Below are 16,689 nucleotides of genomic sequence, written 5' to 3'. Positions count from 1 at the left end.
ATAGATTGAATAACCGAAGTATGTTTGGCTTCTGTTGTTGCTAGACAACTGTCTACCCTCACCCATGACTTTGATTGGACAGGAATAATGACGGACAGTTTAACCAGCCAATTGTTTTTTACCATCTCATCCTCTCTAAACTACCTTAATTACACGATTATATGCACGACTATGCTGCTGAGCTATTCAGTCAAAAGTATGTGGACAACTGACCATCACTTCTATATGTAGTATGTACAGTGTGCAAACCATGTACTTTAGTTAAATTAGAGAAACATAAAGATAGCTTTATGAAGACATCATATAGAAGAACTAGAGAGTTCTACACCTAGTGATGTGCTTAAAGCAAGCTCCATGAAGACGCAGTCTCTACTTGCCTCCTGAACAATCACACTGTGCAGCATTCATAACTACCATGTAACAATAAAGATACTTAATAATCCTTGTTTCTTGCTCCCTGTCAGCCTTCTATCTAAAAGCTCAAGAACTATGAGGATGGATTCGGATTCTAATTAATATAAACAGTGTGCCACAATTTGGATGATCATTTCGGCATTGAAGCAGCGATCATTTAACAGTAAACTCCACCATGATAAAATTATAATGAATGGACACACGAAGAGGAGGATGGGTTCTCTTTTGAGTCTGGTTCACCCTCAAGGTTTCCTCCTCATACTATCTCCGGGAGTTTTTCCATGCCACTTTTGGGAAATGAGAAAACTTTAATAATGTTTAAGAGTTGTAATTCAATTGCATTGATGGTGAAGGGTTCAGAGGGCATGCATTACGTCTGATTTTCTCCAGGATACTCGATCTCAAGGAAAAATTCATAGGCATTAACATATCTTCTTCTTCTTCTTCTTTCGGCTTCTCCCATTAGGGGTCGCCACAGCGGATCATCCGTCTCCATACCACCCTGTCCTCTATATCTGCCTCTTTTACACCAACTACCTGCATGTCTTCCCTCACCACATCCATGAACCTCCTCCTTGGCCTTCCTCTTTTCCTCCTACCTGGTGGCTCCATCTTCAGCATTTTTCTACCAATATAATTCATGTCCCTTCTCTGCACATGTCCAAACCATCTCAATCTCGCCTCCCTCACCTTGTCACCAAAACATCCTACATGGGCTGTCCCTCTAATAAACTCATTTCTAATCTTGTCCATCCTCGTCACTCCCAACGAAAACCTCAACATCTTCAGCTCTGCTACCTCCAGCTCCACCTCCTGTCTTTTACTCAATGCCACTGTCTCTAATCCATACAACATCGCAGGTCTCACCACAGTCCTATAAACTTTCCCTTTCATTCTTGCAGATACTCTTCTATCACAAATCACTCCTGTCACTCTTCTCCACCCACTCCATCCTGCCTGCACTCTTTTCTTTACTTCCCTAACACACTCTCCATTACTTTGCACTGTTGACCCCAGGTACCTGAACTCCTCCACCTTCTCCACCTCTTAGAATCACATTTTATAACCTCTTTAACTCTGTAAAGTTGCTTTGAGACAAAGCCTGAACACCTCCACAATATCTATCTATCTATCTATCTATCTATCTATCTATCTATCTATCTATCTATCTATCTATCTATCTATCTATCTATCTATCTATCTATCTATCTATCTATCTAGATATCTAGATATATTTATATATAGATATATAATAAATATAATATATATATATATATATATATATATATATATATATATATATATATATATATATATATATATATATATAATGTAGAAATATATATGTATAACATGTATATTTCTATAATGTATGTACATTATAGAAATATAATGTATGTATTGTTACCTAATGACATAGAAAGACGTCTGTGTTTTATTTTTTTGTTTTTTCATTTGTTTTATTAATTATTAGACGATATATTGGTGAGAACAATTGCTTGTAAGTAACTCAGTGGTAAAGGTTCTTAATTACTGATGTAAATTTTGTAGATTTAGGCATCATTATTGCCGATCTGTCACACTTCGGCCCTTAAGCAAGACCCTTGACCCACTGTGTTCCAAGTGTGCTGTATCATGCCTGACTTTACCTGATAAGCTGGGATATACGAATAAATGAGAATTTCAATGTGCTTTAGTGTATATGTGACAAGTAAAAGTCTCTTTGTTTACTAATTGTTACTAGCTGCTGTAGCATATAATGCTGCTTCTGATCCACGACATTAAAAAGTAAATATAAAGAGAGAGAAAGTATGAGGTGTCAACCATTAACAACCAAAACTATTCACAAATTGCTTTAAAAAGCCAAATGAATGTGCTAAAAACATTCAATGCCAACTTTGTAGGTTGTGTGTATTACTTACAAAACAAAGTCATTAATGTTCAATTATATATTACTAATCTATTATTATTATTCTTATAAATCTTATAAATCATAAATCAAAAATCAATAAAGCACATAAGACAGCAGAACTTTTTCTGCGCGATAGATGGCGCTGAAACATGTGGCGAGGTTTTAAAGCGTCACTTCCGGTGACGTGGCGTCAGTGTGGACGCCTCCTGCCTGCTGGAACTGCTTGGTGTCTTTCTGGTGTCCATTAACCAAACCGGCTCGGAGACATTTTTCTTTTCTTTTTTTTTCTTTTCTATTATTTTTTTGTGTAACCTGGTCGATGGCGGAGATGGAGACTTCTGCAAGCTCACACAAGAAGCAGAAACTGAGCAACGCGCTTCAGAACTGGGTGAGCAAACTGAGCTGATCCTAACTTACTGCTGTGCAGGGGTCCATAAAGGGTTCGAACCGGGGTTCCATCCAGGGTTGAAATCCGGGTTCCATCCAGGGTTCCATCCAGGGTTCGAATCCGGTGTCCATCCAGGGTTCCATTAATGATTAGATTTTTGGTTCCATACAGTGTTAGATCCACGGTTAGATCTATGGCTCCATTCAGGGCTCCATTCAAGTTTACATCCAGGGTTAGATCTATGGTTTCATCCAGAGCTACATACATGCTTGCATTCAGGGTTAGATCCAGGGTTTCATCCAGAGCAACATACATGTTTGCAACCAGAGATGGATCCAGTGTTAGATCCACGTTTAGATCTATGGTTCCATTCACGGCTACATTCAAGTTTACATTCAGGTTTACATCCAGGGTTCCATCCAGGGTTAGAGCTATGGTTTCATCCAGAGCTACATACATGTTTGCATCGCATCCAGGGCTACATCCAGGGCTAGATCCAGGGTTTTATATATATAAATATATATATAAATATAATCACACACACACACACACACACACACACACACACACACATACTGGAGATCAAAATTAGAGAACAATTTATAAACAATTGAACAATTCTGAAATAATGTCATCTTCACTGCTCAACAGTTGGAGTTTTTGTCCTGTCTATACCATGCTACCAGAACACCTTTTCCACAAATTAACTAAGGTATTTAAAAAAAAAACATCAAAATTAGAGAACACTTTCAGATACCTCCCAGTTATTGGTGTTAATCTGGTACCTGGTGCTAATTTTCTTGATTATCTGTCAACCCCTATTTAACTGGCAGCCTAACTTCCAGTTTCACTGACTCTGCAAGATGGTGGGCCGTTCTAAAGTGACTTAAAGCCTCCGGCAGCAGGTCGTCCAGATGAAGGCCAAAGGGACGACCCTATCAGCCATAGCAAGACAAGTTGGTCGTTCCAAATCTGTGATTTCAAGAATATAGAATTTTTACAACATCACAAACTCATTTAAGTCCACCAAGAAGACAAATACAAGAGAGGACAGGATACTGCAGAGGAACTCAATGGGCAATCGTTTCCACACTGCAGCTGGAATTGCTCACCAGTTCAGCGCTGAACAGGGTAAGGATCTGTCTCGTCATACAGTGTCTCGACGTTTAAGAGCATTTGGACTGAAAGCCCACTCTGCAGTGACCAAACCTCCCATTAGCAGAAAGAATCAAAAGGCTAGACTAAGCATGTTGTGTGGACAGAGGAGAACTGGTCCAAAATTCACTTCAGTGATGAAAGCAAGTTTAATTTATTTGGGTCCGATGGGAAACATTATGTTCGGCGACAAACTGGAGAAAGACTGAACCCAAAGTGTGTAAAGAAGTCAGTGAAAAGTGGAGGAGGAAGTGTCATGGTTTGGGGCATGTTTTCTGCAGCAGGAGTTGTGCCTCTTATACAGCTACATGGCAGAGTGAATGCAAATGTTTATCAGAACCTTCTTCAACAACATATGGTTCCTTCCCTGCGTTCATCACCCAATCAGCCCGCAGTGTTCATGCAGGACAACGCTCCATGTCACACAGCAAAACGGGTAAAGCAGTTCCTTGAAACTGAAAACATTGAAATAATGACATGGCCTGCCCAGAGTCCTGATCTCAACTCAATAGAGAACCTCTGGAAAATCCTTGGTGACAAAGTTATGGCCAAGAAACCCACTACAGTTACCGAACTGTGGAGGAGACTGGAAGAAGAGTGGACCAAAAATCACACCAGAGCAGTGTGAGAGACTAGTGCTGTCCTGTGGCTGCAGATGTGCTGAAGTTATTCAGAGCAGAGGCCTGTACACTTCCTACTAATTGCTGACTGTTGTAACCTTCAGAAAATGTTGTTGTAATCTTTTTCCATGCTACAGTCATTGTTGTTCTCTAATTTTGATCAGTGTGTTTTCTGCAAAACAACGTTTTTTTTTTTTAAAGGCCTTAGTTATTTTGTGGAAAAGGTGTTCTGGTAGCATGGTATAGACAGGACAAAAACTCCTTCAACTGTTGAGCAGTGAAGATGACATTATTTCAGAATTGTTTATAAATTGTTCTCTAATTTTCATCGCCTGTGTGTGTGTGTGTGTGTGTGTGTGTGTGTGTGTGTGTGTGTGTGTTTGTGTATATATCTCTCTGAATCCAATCACACACACATCCAGGTTTACCTCTGGAGTTTTTATCCAGGATTGGATTCAGGGAGATACACACACACACACACACACACACACACACACACACACACACACACACACACACACACACACACACACACACACATACTGTATATATAATGTGTGTGTACATCTCCCTGAAAAAAAAAATGCGTTAATTTTATAAATCTTTAAGTTTTATTTTCTATTGTAAATTTAGATTTGCTCTTTAATAAAGAAAAAAATAACTTCTTATCCGATTACTCGATTATTCGCTGTTTAAGCAGCCCAAGAAGAAACTCCTGACTCTAACTTGCCACAACATCCATTGCCTTATTTGTTAAAAAGTATTTGAGTTTTAGGATCATGAAAATTATATTAGATATCAATCAGTGTTTGACTCATTAATATCATTCTAGTAATAGATCGGTGTGATAAAAGTCACATTAGAGTCTTTTCACATCAACTGAGTTGATTAAGCAAATTGACAAAAATGATAACAGGAACATTATAGCCACAATTAATCCTAGTTCTTTGGATACTTAAGTACGTTCGAGGACATACTTTTGAGCTTTTATTCACGTGACAGTTTAAAGGGAGCACGTTTGCTGGAGTCATATTTTAATACGTGGATCTCTATTACTCAAGTACATGATTTGCGTACTTCGTCCAGCTCTGTGTTGCATCAACATCGTCACATTTGTCATCTCATAACTCTTTAGCTACCCGAGCCTAGTTTCTGTCTCTGTGTGCCTCTGTTTACGACACAAGGGGTTTATTGTCCTTTACACCATAGAGTGAAATTCTTACTCTGTGATTCCTCCAAGCAGCCTATGAGGGACATTAAGGACAAAACAAAAAACGTCACAAATTAGTGACGTGCAAATGCAAGAAACAGGAGTGAGTGTGGGTATAAAGTGTGCAGTGTTCAACGTTCCATCATAGAAAGACAGAAGTTTGTATTGCCAAAAAATACAATACAGCCTTAAGTATTGTGCTTTTATTATTTATAAAAATTATAGCATAGAAGTGAGTACTCCTATTGATTAGGGAAGTTCTCTGCTTATTGTGCTATAAAAATATCTACCAATTTCTAATGAATTATTTCTGTGTTTTTCTGTGCAATAATACTTTATTTATTTTTCTATGTATAAATGTGCAGTAACACTCATTTTATAATTTTTATTTAATTTTTAAATGTAGTATTTATTTTTTAATTTGTATTTAAATGTATTTTATTTTATATTTTCAGAGATATATATATATACAGTGAGGAAAATAAGTATTTGAACACCCTGCTATTTTGTTCTCCCACTTAGAAATCATGGAGGGGTCTGAAATTGTCATCGTAGGTGCATGTCCACTGTGAGAGACATAATCTAAAAAAAAAAATCCAGAAATCACAATATATGATTTTTTAACTATTTATTTGTATGATACAGCTGCAAATAAGTATTTGAACACCTGTCTATCTATTTTGACCCTCAAAGACCTGTTAGTCCGCCTTTAAAATGTCCACCTCCACTACATTTATTGTCCTAAATTAGATGCACCTGTTTGAGGTTGTTAGCTGCATAAAGACACCTGTCCACCCCATACAATCGGTAAGAATCCAACTACTAACATGGCCAAGACCAAAGAGCTGTCCAAAGACACTAGAGACAAAATTGTACACCTCCACAAGGCTGGAAAGGGCTACGGGGAAATTGCCAAGCAGCTTGGTGAAAAAAGGGCCACTGTTGGAGCAATCATTAGAAAATGGAAGAAGCTAAACATGACTGTCAATCTTCCTCGGACTGGGGCTCCATGCAAGATCTCACCTTGTGGGGTCTCAATGATTCTAAGGAAGGTGAGAAATCAGCCCAGAACTACACGGGAGGAGCTGGTCAATGACCTGAAAAGAGCTGGGACCACCGTTTTCAAGGTTACTGTTGGTAATACACTAAGACGTCATGGTTTGAAATCATGCATGGCACGGAAGGTTCCCCTGCTTAAACCAGCACATGTCCAGGCACGTCTTAAGTTTGCCAATGACCATTTAGATGATCCAGAGGAGTCATGGGAGAAAGTCATGTGGTCAGATGAGACCAAAATAGAACTTTTGGGTCATAATTCCACTAAACATGTTTGAAGGAATAAGAATGATGAGTACCATCCCAAGAACACCATCCCTACTGTGAAGCATGGGGGTGGTAGCATCATGCTTTGGGGGTGTTTTTCTGCACATGGGACAGGGCGACTGCACTGTATTAAGGAGAGGATGACCGGGGCCATGTATTGCGAGATTTTGGGGAACAACCTCCTTCCCTCAGTTAGAGCATTGAAGATGGGTCGAGGCTGGGTCTTCCAACATGACAATGACCCGAAGCACACAGCCAGTATAACCAAGGAGTGCCTCTGTAAGAAGCATACAAGGTTCTGGCATGGCCTAGCCAGTCTCCAGACCTAAACCCAATAGAGAATCTTTGGAGGGAGCTCAAACTCCGTGTTTCTCAGCGACAGGCCAGAAATCTGACTGATCTAGAGAAGATCTGTGTGGAGGAGTGGGCCAAAATCCCTCCTGCAGTGTGTGAAATCCTGGTGAAAAACTACAGGAAACATTTGACCTCTGTAATTGCAAACAAAGGCTACTGTACCAAATATTAACATTGACTTTCTCAGGTGTTCAAATACTTATTAGTAGCTGTATCATACAAATAAATAGTTAAAAAAATCATACATTGTGATTTTTGGATTTTTTTTTTTTTTTTTTTAGATTATGTCTCTCACAGTGGACATGCACCCACGATGACAATTTCAGACCCCTCCATGATTTCTAAGTGGGAGAAAATAGCAGGGTGTTCAAATACTTATTTTCCTCACTATATACAGTGGGTACGGAAAGTATTCAGACCCCCTCAAATTTTTCACTCTTTGTTATATTGCAGCCATTTGCTAAAATCATTTAAGTTCATTTCTTTTCCTCATGAATGTACACATAGCACCCCATACTGACAAAAAAACACAGAATTGTTGACCTTTTTGCAGATTTATTAAAAAAGAAAAACTGAAATATCACATGGTCCTAAGTATTCAGACCCTTTGCTGTGACACTTATATATTTAACTCAGGTGCTCTCCATTTCTTCTGATCATCCTTGAGATGGTTCTACACCTTCATTTGAGTCCAGAAATTTTTGATTATACTGATTGGACTTGATTAGGAAAGCCACACACCTGTTTATATAAGACCTTACAGATCACAATGCATGTCAGAGCAAATGAGAATCATTAAGGTCAAAGGAACTGCCTGAAGAGCTCAGAGACAGAATTGTGGCAAGGCACAGATCTGGCCAAGGTTCCAAAAAAATTTCTGCAGCACTAAAGGTTCCTAAGAGCACAGTGGCCTCCGTAATCCTTAAATGGAAGACGTTTGGGACGACCAGAACCCTTCCTAGAGCTGGCCGTCCGGCCAAACTGAGCTATCGGGGGAGAAGAGCCTTGGTGAGAGAGGTAAAGAAGAACCCAAAGATCACTGTGGCTGAGCTCCAGAGATGCAGTCGGGAGATGGGAGAAAGTTTTAGAAAGTCAACCATCACTGCAGCCATTCACCAGTGGGGCTTTATAGCAGAGTGGCCCGACGGAAGCCTCTCCTCAGTGCAGGACACATGAAAACCCGCATGGAGTTCTCCAAGATGGTGAGAAATAAGATTCTCTGGTCTGATGAGACCAAGATAGAACTTTTTGGCCTTAATTCTAAGCGGTATGTGTGGAGAAAACCAGGCACTGCTCATCACTTGTCCAATACAGTCTCAACAGTGAAGCATGGTGGTGGCAGCATCATTCTGTGTGGGTGTTTTTCAGCTTCAGGGACAGGACGACTGGTTGCAATCAAGGGAAAGATGAATGCGGCCAAGGACAGGGATATCCTGGACGAAAACCTTCTCCAGAGTGCTTTGGACCTCAGACTGGGCTGAAGGTTTACCTTCCAACAAGACAATGACCCTAAGCACACAGCTAAAATAACGAAGGAGTGGCTTCACAACAACTCCGTGACTGTTCTTAAATGGCCCAGCCAGAGCCCTGACTTAAACCCAATTGAGCATCTCTGGAGAGACCTTAAAATAGCTGTCCACCAACGTTTACCGTCCAACTTGACAGAACTGGAGAGGATCTGCAAGGAGGAATGGCAGAGGATCCCCAAATCCAGGTGTGAAAGACTTGTTGCATCTTTCCCAAAAAGACTCCTGGCTGTATTAGATCAAAAGGGGGCTTCTACTAAATACTGAGCAAAGGGTCTGAATACTTAGGACCATGTGATATTTCAGTTTTTCTTTTTTAATAAATCTGCAACAGTGTCAACAATTCTGTGTTTTTCTGTCAGTATGGGGTGCTATGTGTACATTCATGAGGAAAAGAAATGAACTTAAATGATTTTAGCAAATGGCTGCAAAATAAAAAAGAGTGAAAAATTTAAGGGGGTCTGAATACTTTCCGTACCCACTGTGTATATATATATATATATATATATATATATATATATATATATATATATATATATATATATATATATATATATATATATATATATATAAATATATAAATAAAATTTTTTTTTTTTAATTGTGCAGCTGAAAGCTTCTGTGACCAAAATGAATTCCTTGTAAATGCAAACATACTTGGAAATAAAGCCTTTTTTGATTCTGAATTACCTCCTATTGTGTGTCTATTGTTTTTCTTGTTGCAATATTTCAAGTAAAAATATCACATCCAGCCATAAAAAAAAAACGCATATTCCGTTGAAACCTGATCATTTACATGTTCTAATGTATTAATTGTTCATTCTAAATGTCCATTAAAGCTCAGTATGTTTTTCCAACACATTTAATGTAGACGCTTGATTCTGGATATTACCATTATAAACTTTTTATCGTTAAGAAAACGGGATCACGTGTGTTTCAGGGCATGCAGCGAGCTACGAACGTCACCTATCAAGCTCATCACGTGAGCCGAAACAAACGTGGGCAAGCCGTCGGGACGAGAGGAGGCTTCCGGGGATGCACCGTATGGCTCACAGGTACTGATTTACAAAAATTGGATGCATGAACATCCATAGGCAAACCAGTCAAACGGGGTCTTACAAATGTAAATGATCGAATTAGATTTTTCCATATATTGAATTTTTATTAATCAATTTAACTTGTGCCGATTAAATCGATCACTCAATTGAATCAATATAATAAAAACGTGTATTGCATTAATTTAATTTATATTATTTCTATGTATTTGATTTTTTATTTACACCAGGCATTTCTTTTAAAATAGTTTGAAAAACGTAAATTGTTCTGCAATCACGAATGTTGATACCAATAAATCGCGTTTCTTCCCTTTAAACGTACCAAAATTTAACCGAACTGTGAATTTTATTGCCTTTTAAACTTCTAATATCTAGAATTTAAATAGGATTTTATTTAGGATTTTATTTTAATTAGGATTTTTTGCTTTGTGGTATTTTCTTGGTGCCCACAAAGTTTAATCACTGAAAAGAGTGTGTTTATCAGTTCTACCAAAGTTTAAAGAAGAAACCCAGCCCGTGTCCTGTGAGTTGTTGGTTACCTTCTTGATCTTCTATCAGACCAAAAGGGCATAATTAAGTTGTTGTTTGGTCTCCAGAAGCTCTTAGATGTGAACTCTCATCTCTCCACAGGCCTTTCAGGAGCGGGCAAGACGACGGTGAGCATGGCACTAGAGGAGCACCTGGTGTGTCACGGGATCCCCTGCTATACTCTGGATGGTGACAATATCAGACAGGGCCTGAACAAAAACCTGGGTTTTAGCCCCGAAGACCGAGAGGAGAACATCCGGCGTATCGCTGAGGTGGCCAAGCTGTTCGCCGATGCCGGGCTCGTGTGCATCGCCAGCTTCATCTCTCCATACAGCAGGGTGAGTGTGTGTGTGTGTGTGTGTATGTGTGTGTGGTGAACTTAATTTATCAGCAATGCTCAGTGTTTGCAAAGTCAATCTCCATTGTTAAAATTGCTATGCAAATATAACTAAATTTATTCAAATAGATTAACATGTAACATATAGGATTGTGTGACTATAGAATTAGGGGTCACCTAAATGGACCTTTCCAGCCATATGTGGTTCTTTCCCAAACTTTTACCTCAGAGTTGGAGGCAAACAGTTGTATAGGACGTCCTAGGATGCTGTAACGTTAAACTTTCCCTTCCATCAAACTCTTCCAGCATGACCTTAATCCCTGTGCCCAAAGCCAGCCCAATCAAGATATCTTTTATATGGATTAAAGTGGAAGATCTTGCTGCTATAGAGCTCTGACCTCAACCCTGTTGGATGAATTGGAACGCTGAACCCTACATGAGTACTTGACTTTACGAACACCCTTGTGGTTGAATTAACACAAAACAAATCTCAGAATCAGGTTTATTAGCCAGAATTTGGCTCCAGCTGTTTGTGACTCTCAAAAGTACAGACAGAAATAACACTATACATTTAGCTTAGACTATATGAGGCAATACAGATAAAATAAGAACACAATATACAGTGTATGAGCGATCAGTAACTCAAATCCTGACATGGGCCCATTTTTCCTGTTTCTAACACGCCAACTTCGAGGATAAAATGTTCACTTGTTGCTTAATTTATCTCACACGTTCCTCACTTCACTGCTAATAATGTTAGTGTCATAAGGTTTTGCCTGGTTGGTGTATAAACACGTTTTAACAAAATAAATAACTAAGAGGTAGATGAAAACAAAAGTGTTTGAGTGTGAGATCCCTGTTCTTTTCTCAGTAAAGTGAAGACAACAAGCCCATATGAACAGAGGCACAGATCTTCCACATTTGTTTAGTAGCTGCATCTTTTTGGCTGCATTTAGTTCTGTAACGCTAATATTTGCTCTGCCAGGCAAAAACAGGTTTGTTCCCAACTTGAAAAATTGATTGATATTATCAACTGTATTGCACTTTTCATGACACTGGAATGTCCTGCTATTCCTTTCTGCGCTTACATTGTGTATTTCTGGTCTTCCTCTGTAGGACCGCCTGAACGCGAGGAAGATCCACGAAGCAGCAGGCCTCCCGTTCTTCGAAGTTTTTGTGGATGCACCGCTGGATGTGTGCGAGCAAAGAGACGTGAAGGGTCTTTACAAGAGAGCCAGAGCTGGAGAGATCAGAGGTAAAGACCCGCTCCATAAAATCAGATGTGATGTTTTAATACGGCGTGTATGAGATATACAGTGAGGAAAATAAGTATTTGAACACCCTGTTATTTTGCAAGTTCTCCCACTTAGAAATCATGGAGGGGTCTGAAATTGTCATCGTAGGTGCATGTCCACTGTGAGAGACATAATCTAAAAAAGAAAAATTCAGAAATCACAATATATGATTTTTAAACTATTTATTTGTATGATACAGCTGCAAATAAGTATTTGAACACCTGTCTATCAGCTAGAATTCTGACCCTCAAAGACCTGTTAGTCTGCCTTTAAAATGTCCACCTCCACTACATTTATTGTATCAGTAAGAAACCAACTACTAACATGGCCAAGACCAAAGAGCTGTCCAAAGACACTAGAGACAAAATTGTACACCTCCACAAGGCTGGAAAGGGCTACGGGGAAATTGCCAAGCAGCTTGGTGAAAAAAGGTCCACTGTTGGAGCAATCATTAGAAATTGGAAGAAGCTAAACATGACTGTCAATCTCCCTCGGACTGGGGCTCCATGCAAGATCTCACCTCGTGGGGTCTCAATGATCCTAAGGAAGGTGAGAAATCAGCCCAGAACTACACGGGAGGAGCTGGTCAATGACCTGAAAAGAACTGGGACCACCGTTTCCAAGGTTACTGTTGGTAATACACTAAGACGTCATGGTTTAATATCATGCATGGCACGGAAGGTTCCCCTGCTTAAACCAGCACATGTCCAGGCACGTCTTAAGTTTGCCAATGACCATTCGGATTATCCAGAGCAGTCATGGGAGAAAGTGATGTGGTCAGATGAGACCAAAATAGAACTTTTGGGTCATAATTCCACTAAACGTGTTTGGAGGAATAAGAATGATGAGTACCATCCCAAGAACACCATCCCTACTGTGAAGCATGGGGGTGGTAGCATCATGCTTTGGGGGTGTTTTTCTGCACAGGGGACAGGGGACTGCACTGTATTAAGGAGAGGATGACCGGGGCCATGTATTGTGAGATTTTGGGGAACTACCCCCTTCCCTCAGTTAGAGCATTGAAGATGGGTCGAGGCTGGGTCTTCCAACATGACAATGACCCGAAGCACACAGCCAGTATAACCAAGGAGTGGCTCTGTAAGAAGCATATCAAGGTTCTGGCGTGGCCTAGCCAGTCTCCAGACCTAAACCCAATAGAGAATCTTTGGAGGGAGCTCAAACTCCGTGTTTCTCAGCGACAGGCCAGAAACCTGACTGATCTAGAGAAGATCTGTGTGGTGGAGTGGGCCAAAATCCCTCCTTCAGTGTGTTCAAACCTGGTGAAAAACTACAGGAAACGTTTGACCTCTGTAATTGCAAACAACTTACTGCTACCACATCCAAAGACATCTTATACAATTGTGTGCCTTCAACTTTGTGGTAACAGTTTGCAGAAGAATTACATATGGTTAAAAAAAAAAAAAAAGTCTGGTGTGCCAATACTTTTGTTCAAATATTGTAGAAATACCTAAAATTATGAAACAGAAACGCACAAGGATGAGAACAACGTGGCCCAAAACAGTGAGAGATACATATACATCATATGCACTGTGAGTGAACTTAGACTTGGACAAGACCTAGAAATCTGTGTGGGCTGAAAGCTGTATTAACGTGTTGATTCAAAATCCCCCCATTTATTTCCTCTGCAGTGTGAGAACGTGAACTGTAAGAGCCTTCCAACGTGTTGTGGTAACACTTAGAGAAAGGGAAGTAAGGCACAGATGCTATCGTTGCAATTTTGGAGGAAGTACTTGCTCGTTTGCAAAAGTTTGAATTTCTGCCATTAGTGTCATATGTTTTTACTTGAAAGGTGCTTTAATGCCAGCTGCCCTTAGCATGTCCTCTTAATCCTTTTTTAATGAGACTTCAACCCGTTCTGATAAGACCTGGATTGAAGGGAATATATTACTTTTTTTTTCTCACGTAATTTGTTCATTTGCAATAGTCAAGTTTATTTCTATAGCGCTTTTTACAACAGACATTGTCTCAAAGCAGCTTTACAGAAATCAACAGTTAAGGTGAACGGTGTGTATTTATCCCTGATGAGCAGCCGTGGTGACTGTGACAAGAAAAAACTCCCTTAGATGACATGAGGAAGAAACCCTGAGAGGAACCAGACTCAAAAGGGGAACCCATCCTCATTTGGGTGACATCAAGAGTGTGATCATAGTCTTTACACAATACAGAACACTGGAGAGTGAGAACTAATATGAGTACTGGAATGTGTGATTATAAGTAAAGTTCTTTCTACAGTCTTATACAGTCATTTGTGGTTATAAAACTAGGAGCTACTGAGCAACTCATGTAATAGCTCAAAATTTTCGATCATCACAGATCCAACACCAGCTTCTCCACACCAGAGCCTTTAAGCACTCGAGGAGGTCCAATGTCAAAACTCCACACATGAAGTGATCCAGCTGGCACTGGAACGTCTCTGGGTGGTACGGGAAGTTTTAGCAACATAGCTGCAAGTTGGGACAGGACCATGTTGACTATTTTGGAGCATCACTTCTTTTGGCTGTATGTGTCAGAACTGAGGTGACCAGTTGCGGACGTTGCAGAGGTTTTGGACGAGGAACGTCATCCCATGTGTGTCTTATACAGGATTCCAGCTGCTCACAGATTTGGAGTATGAAAAGCCTGAGGCTCCTGAGCTCCTGCTAAAGAGACAAATAGTTGATTTATGACTGGTTTATGGTTGTTTCTGACTGATTTATTAAGTTATTTCCAAGACCCACTAATTCATAATTATCGGTTATGAGAATTATCGGTTATTATTTTTTCTTCTCATATCCCAGTGATGTTAGGAAGTTGGGGTCAAAGCACAAGGTCAACGATAATACACCCATCAGTAACCCAGAGCCTTAATCAGTGAGCTGGTTTATTGGGGTCACCAATTATCATTCATCAACTGATTCATTTTAGTCACCGGCCTATTTGTCACGTCTCATTTATCATTAATTAAGAATAACAGCTGTCACCAACTGACATATCGCAGTTCCTTATTGATTAACGTCAGTCACTGATTGACCACGTTAACATACTTTTATGTTCTCATTACAGGGTTCACAGGAATCGACTCCGAGTACGAGAAGCCCGAGGCTCCCGAGCTGGTGCTGAAAACCGACTCCTGCAGCGTAAACGAAAGTATCCAACAGCTGCTCGATCTTCTGCAGGAGAGAGTAAGCAAACAGGGCATGCCAATACACCCCCTATTGCTATACATACATACATACATACATACATACATACATACATACATACATACATACATACATACATACACACACACACACACACACACACACACACACACACACACACACACACACACACACACACACACACACACATATATATATATATACACAGTACAGACCAAAAGTTTGGACACACCTCTTCAAAGTAGACACCTTTTTGCTTAGATTACTGCTTTGCACACACTTGGCATTCTCTTGATGTCTACTTTGAAGAACCTACAATATGACATTTTCAGTTCACTTTTTTGTTATGTATATAATTCCACATGTGTTAATTCATAGTTTTGATGCCTTCAGTGTGACTACAATTTTCATAGTCATGAAAATAAAGAAAACTCTTTGAATGAGCAGGTGTGTCCAAACTTTTGGTCTGTACTGTGTGTGTATGTGTGTATATATATATTTATATATATAAAATACAACTTGAATGCCTTTTCAAAAAATAAATAAATACATGCACGTGTTAATACACAATGGGTACAACGATCTCAAATGTCAGCTGTAATACGTGCTAATGTGGTGCATGTCAGTAAAAAATGAGACTCATAAATGGCAGGGTTTACCAACTACTCATTTATGTAATGCTGTAATTACACCTATTTCTAAAGCACGACGTGCAGGTTCTGATGCGTATATCGTTTGCCTGAGGGCCAAAAGCAAAAATCATTACGGACAATGTTGCGTTTGCGCTACAGAAATACAGAAGAATGCTAATCCTGGGTGTCATAAGCTGACTGTAGCATTCCTTCTCGAGATGAAAGAACATTCTTTCAACAAGTGATTGTCTCCTTTTAGGACATTGTTCCTGTAGACGCTTCTTATGAGGTGAAAGAGCTTTACGTGCCTGAGAACAAGCTGGACTTGGCCAAGGCTGATGCGGAGACTCTTCCTGCCGTTGAGATTGGAATGGTAACTTTTATATACACACACACACACACACACACACACACACACACACACACACACACACACACACACACACACACTATACCATCCGTAGACTGACTTTGCACACTATTTGAGGTCCGATACCATCACACGACTTGTTCCTAGGCTCAGCTATAGCATTTCTTTGCATTTACGCCGCTTGTCTATTGTTTAATTGAGTTCGGAACTCATTTAGTGTGTTTCTTTCATTTCGAGTAGGTTATATAACATTTCTGTTTACTATCGGTAGAAGAATGCTGAGGAAGGAGCCGCCAGGAAGGAGAAAAAGAGGAGGGCCAAGGAAGAGGTTTATGGATGTGGTGAGGGAAGACATGCAGGCAGATGTAGAGGACAGGGGGGTATGGAGACCGCTGATCCGCTGTGG

The 16,689-nt window shown here is 39.8% G+C and overlaps 1 protein-coding gene across 1 annotated transcript in view; it reads left to right on the top strand.

The window, feature by feature from the left end:
• Positions 1-2,501: 2,501 nt before the first annotated feature.
• The window catches only part of papss1 (3'-phosphoadenosine 5'-phosphosulfate synthase 1), a 41,324-nt gene continuing 27,136 nt past the window's right edge, over positions 2,502-16,689 (top strand). The window contains exons 1-6 of the mRNA XM_083538741.1: positions 2,502-2,714; positions 9,843-9,957; positions 10,588-10,823; positions 11,939-12,077; positions 15,181-15,299; positions 16,173-16,286. Coding sequence (XP_083394867.1) covers positions 2,646-2,714; positions 9,843-9,957; positions 10,588-10,823; positions 11,939-12,077; positions 15,181-15,299; positions 16,173-16,286 — 792 coding nt within the window. The 5' untranslated portion in view covers positions 2,502-2,645. The remainder of the gene's footprint in view (positions 2,715-9,842; positions 9,958-10,587; positions 10,824-11,938; positions 12,078-15,180; positions 15,300-16,172; positions 16,287-16,689) is intronic.

Source organism: Silurus aristotelis, assembly GCF_946808225.1.
Source record: "Silurus aristotelis genome assembly, chromosome: 4".
NCBI classification, from domain to species: domain Eukaryota; kingdom Metazoa; phylum Chordata; class Actinopteri; order Siluriformes; family Siluridae; genus Silurus; species Silurus aristotelis.
Note: the sequence above shows the minus strand (reverse complement) of the source record. Positions and strands in the feature narration are given on the sequence as shown.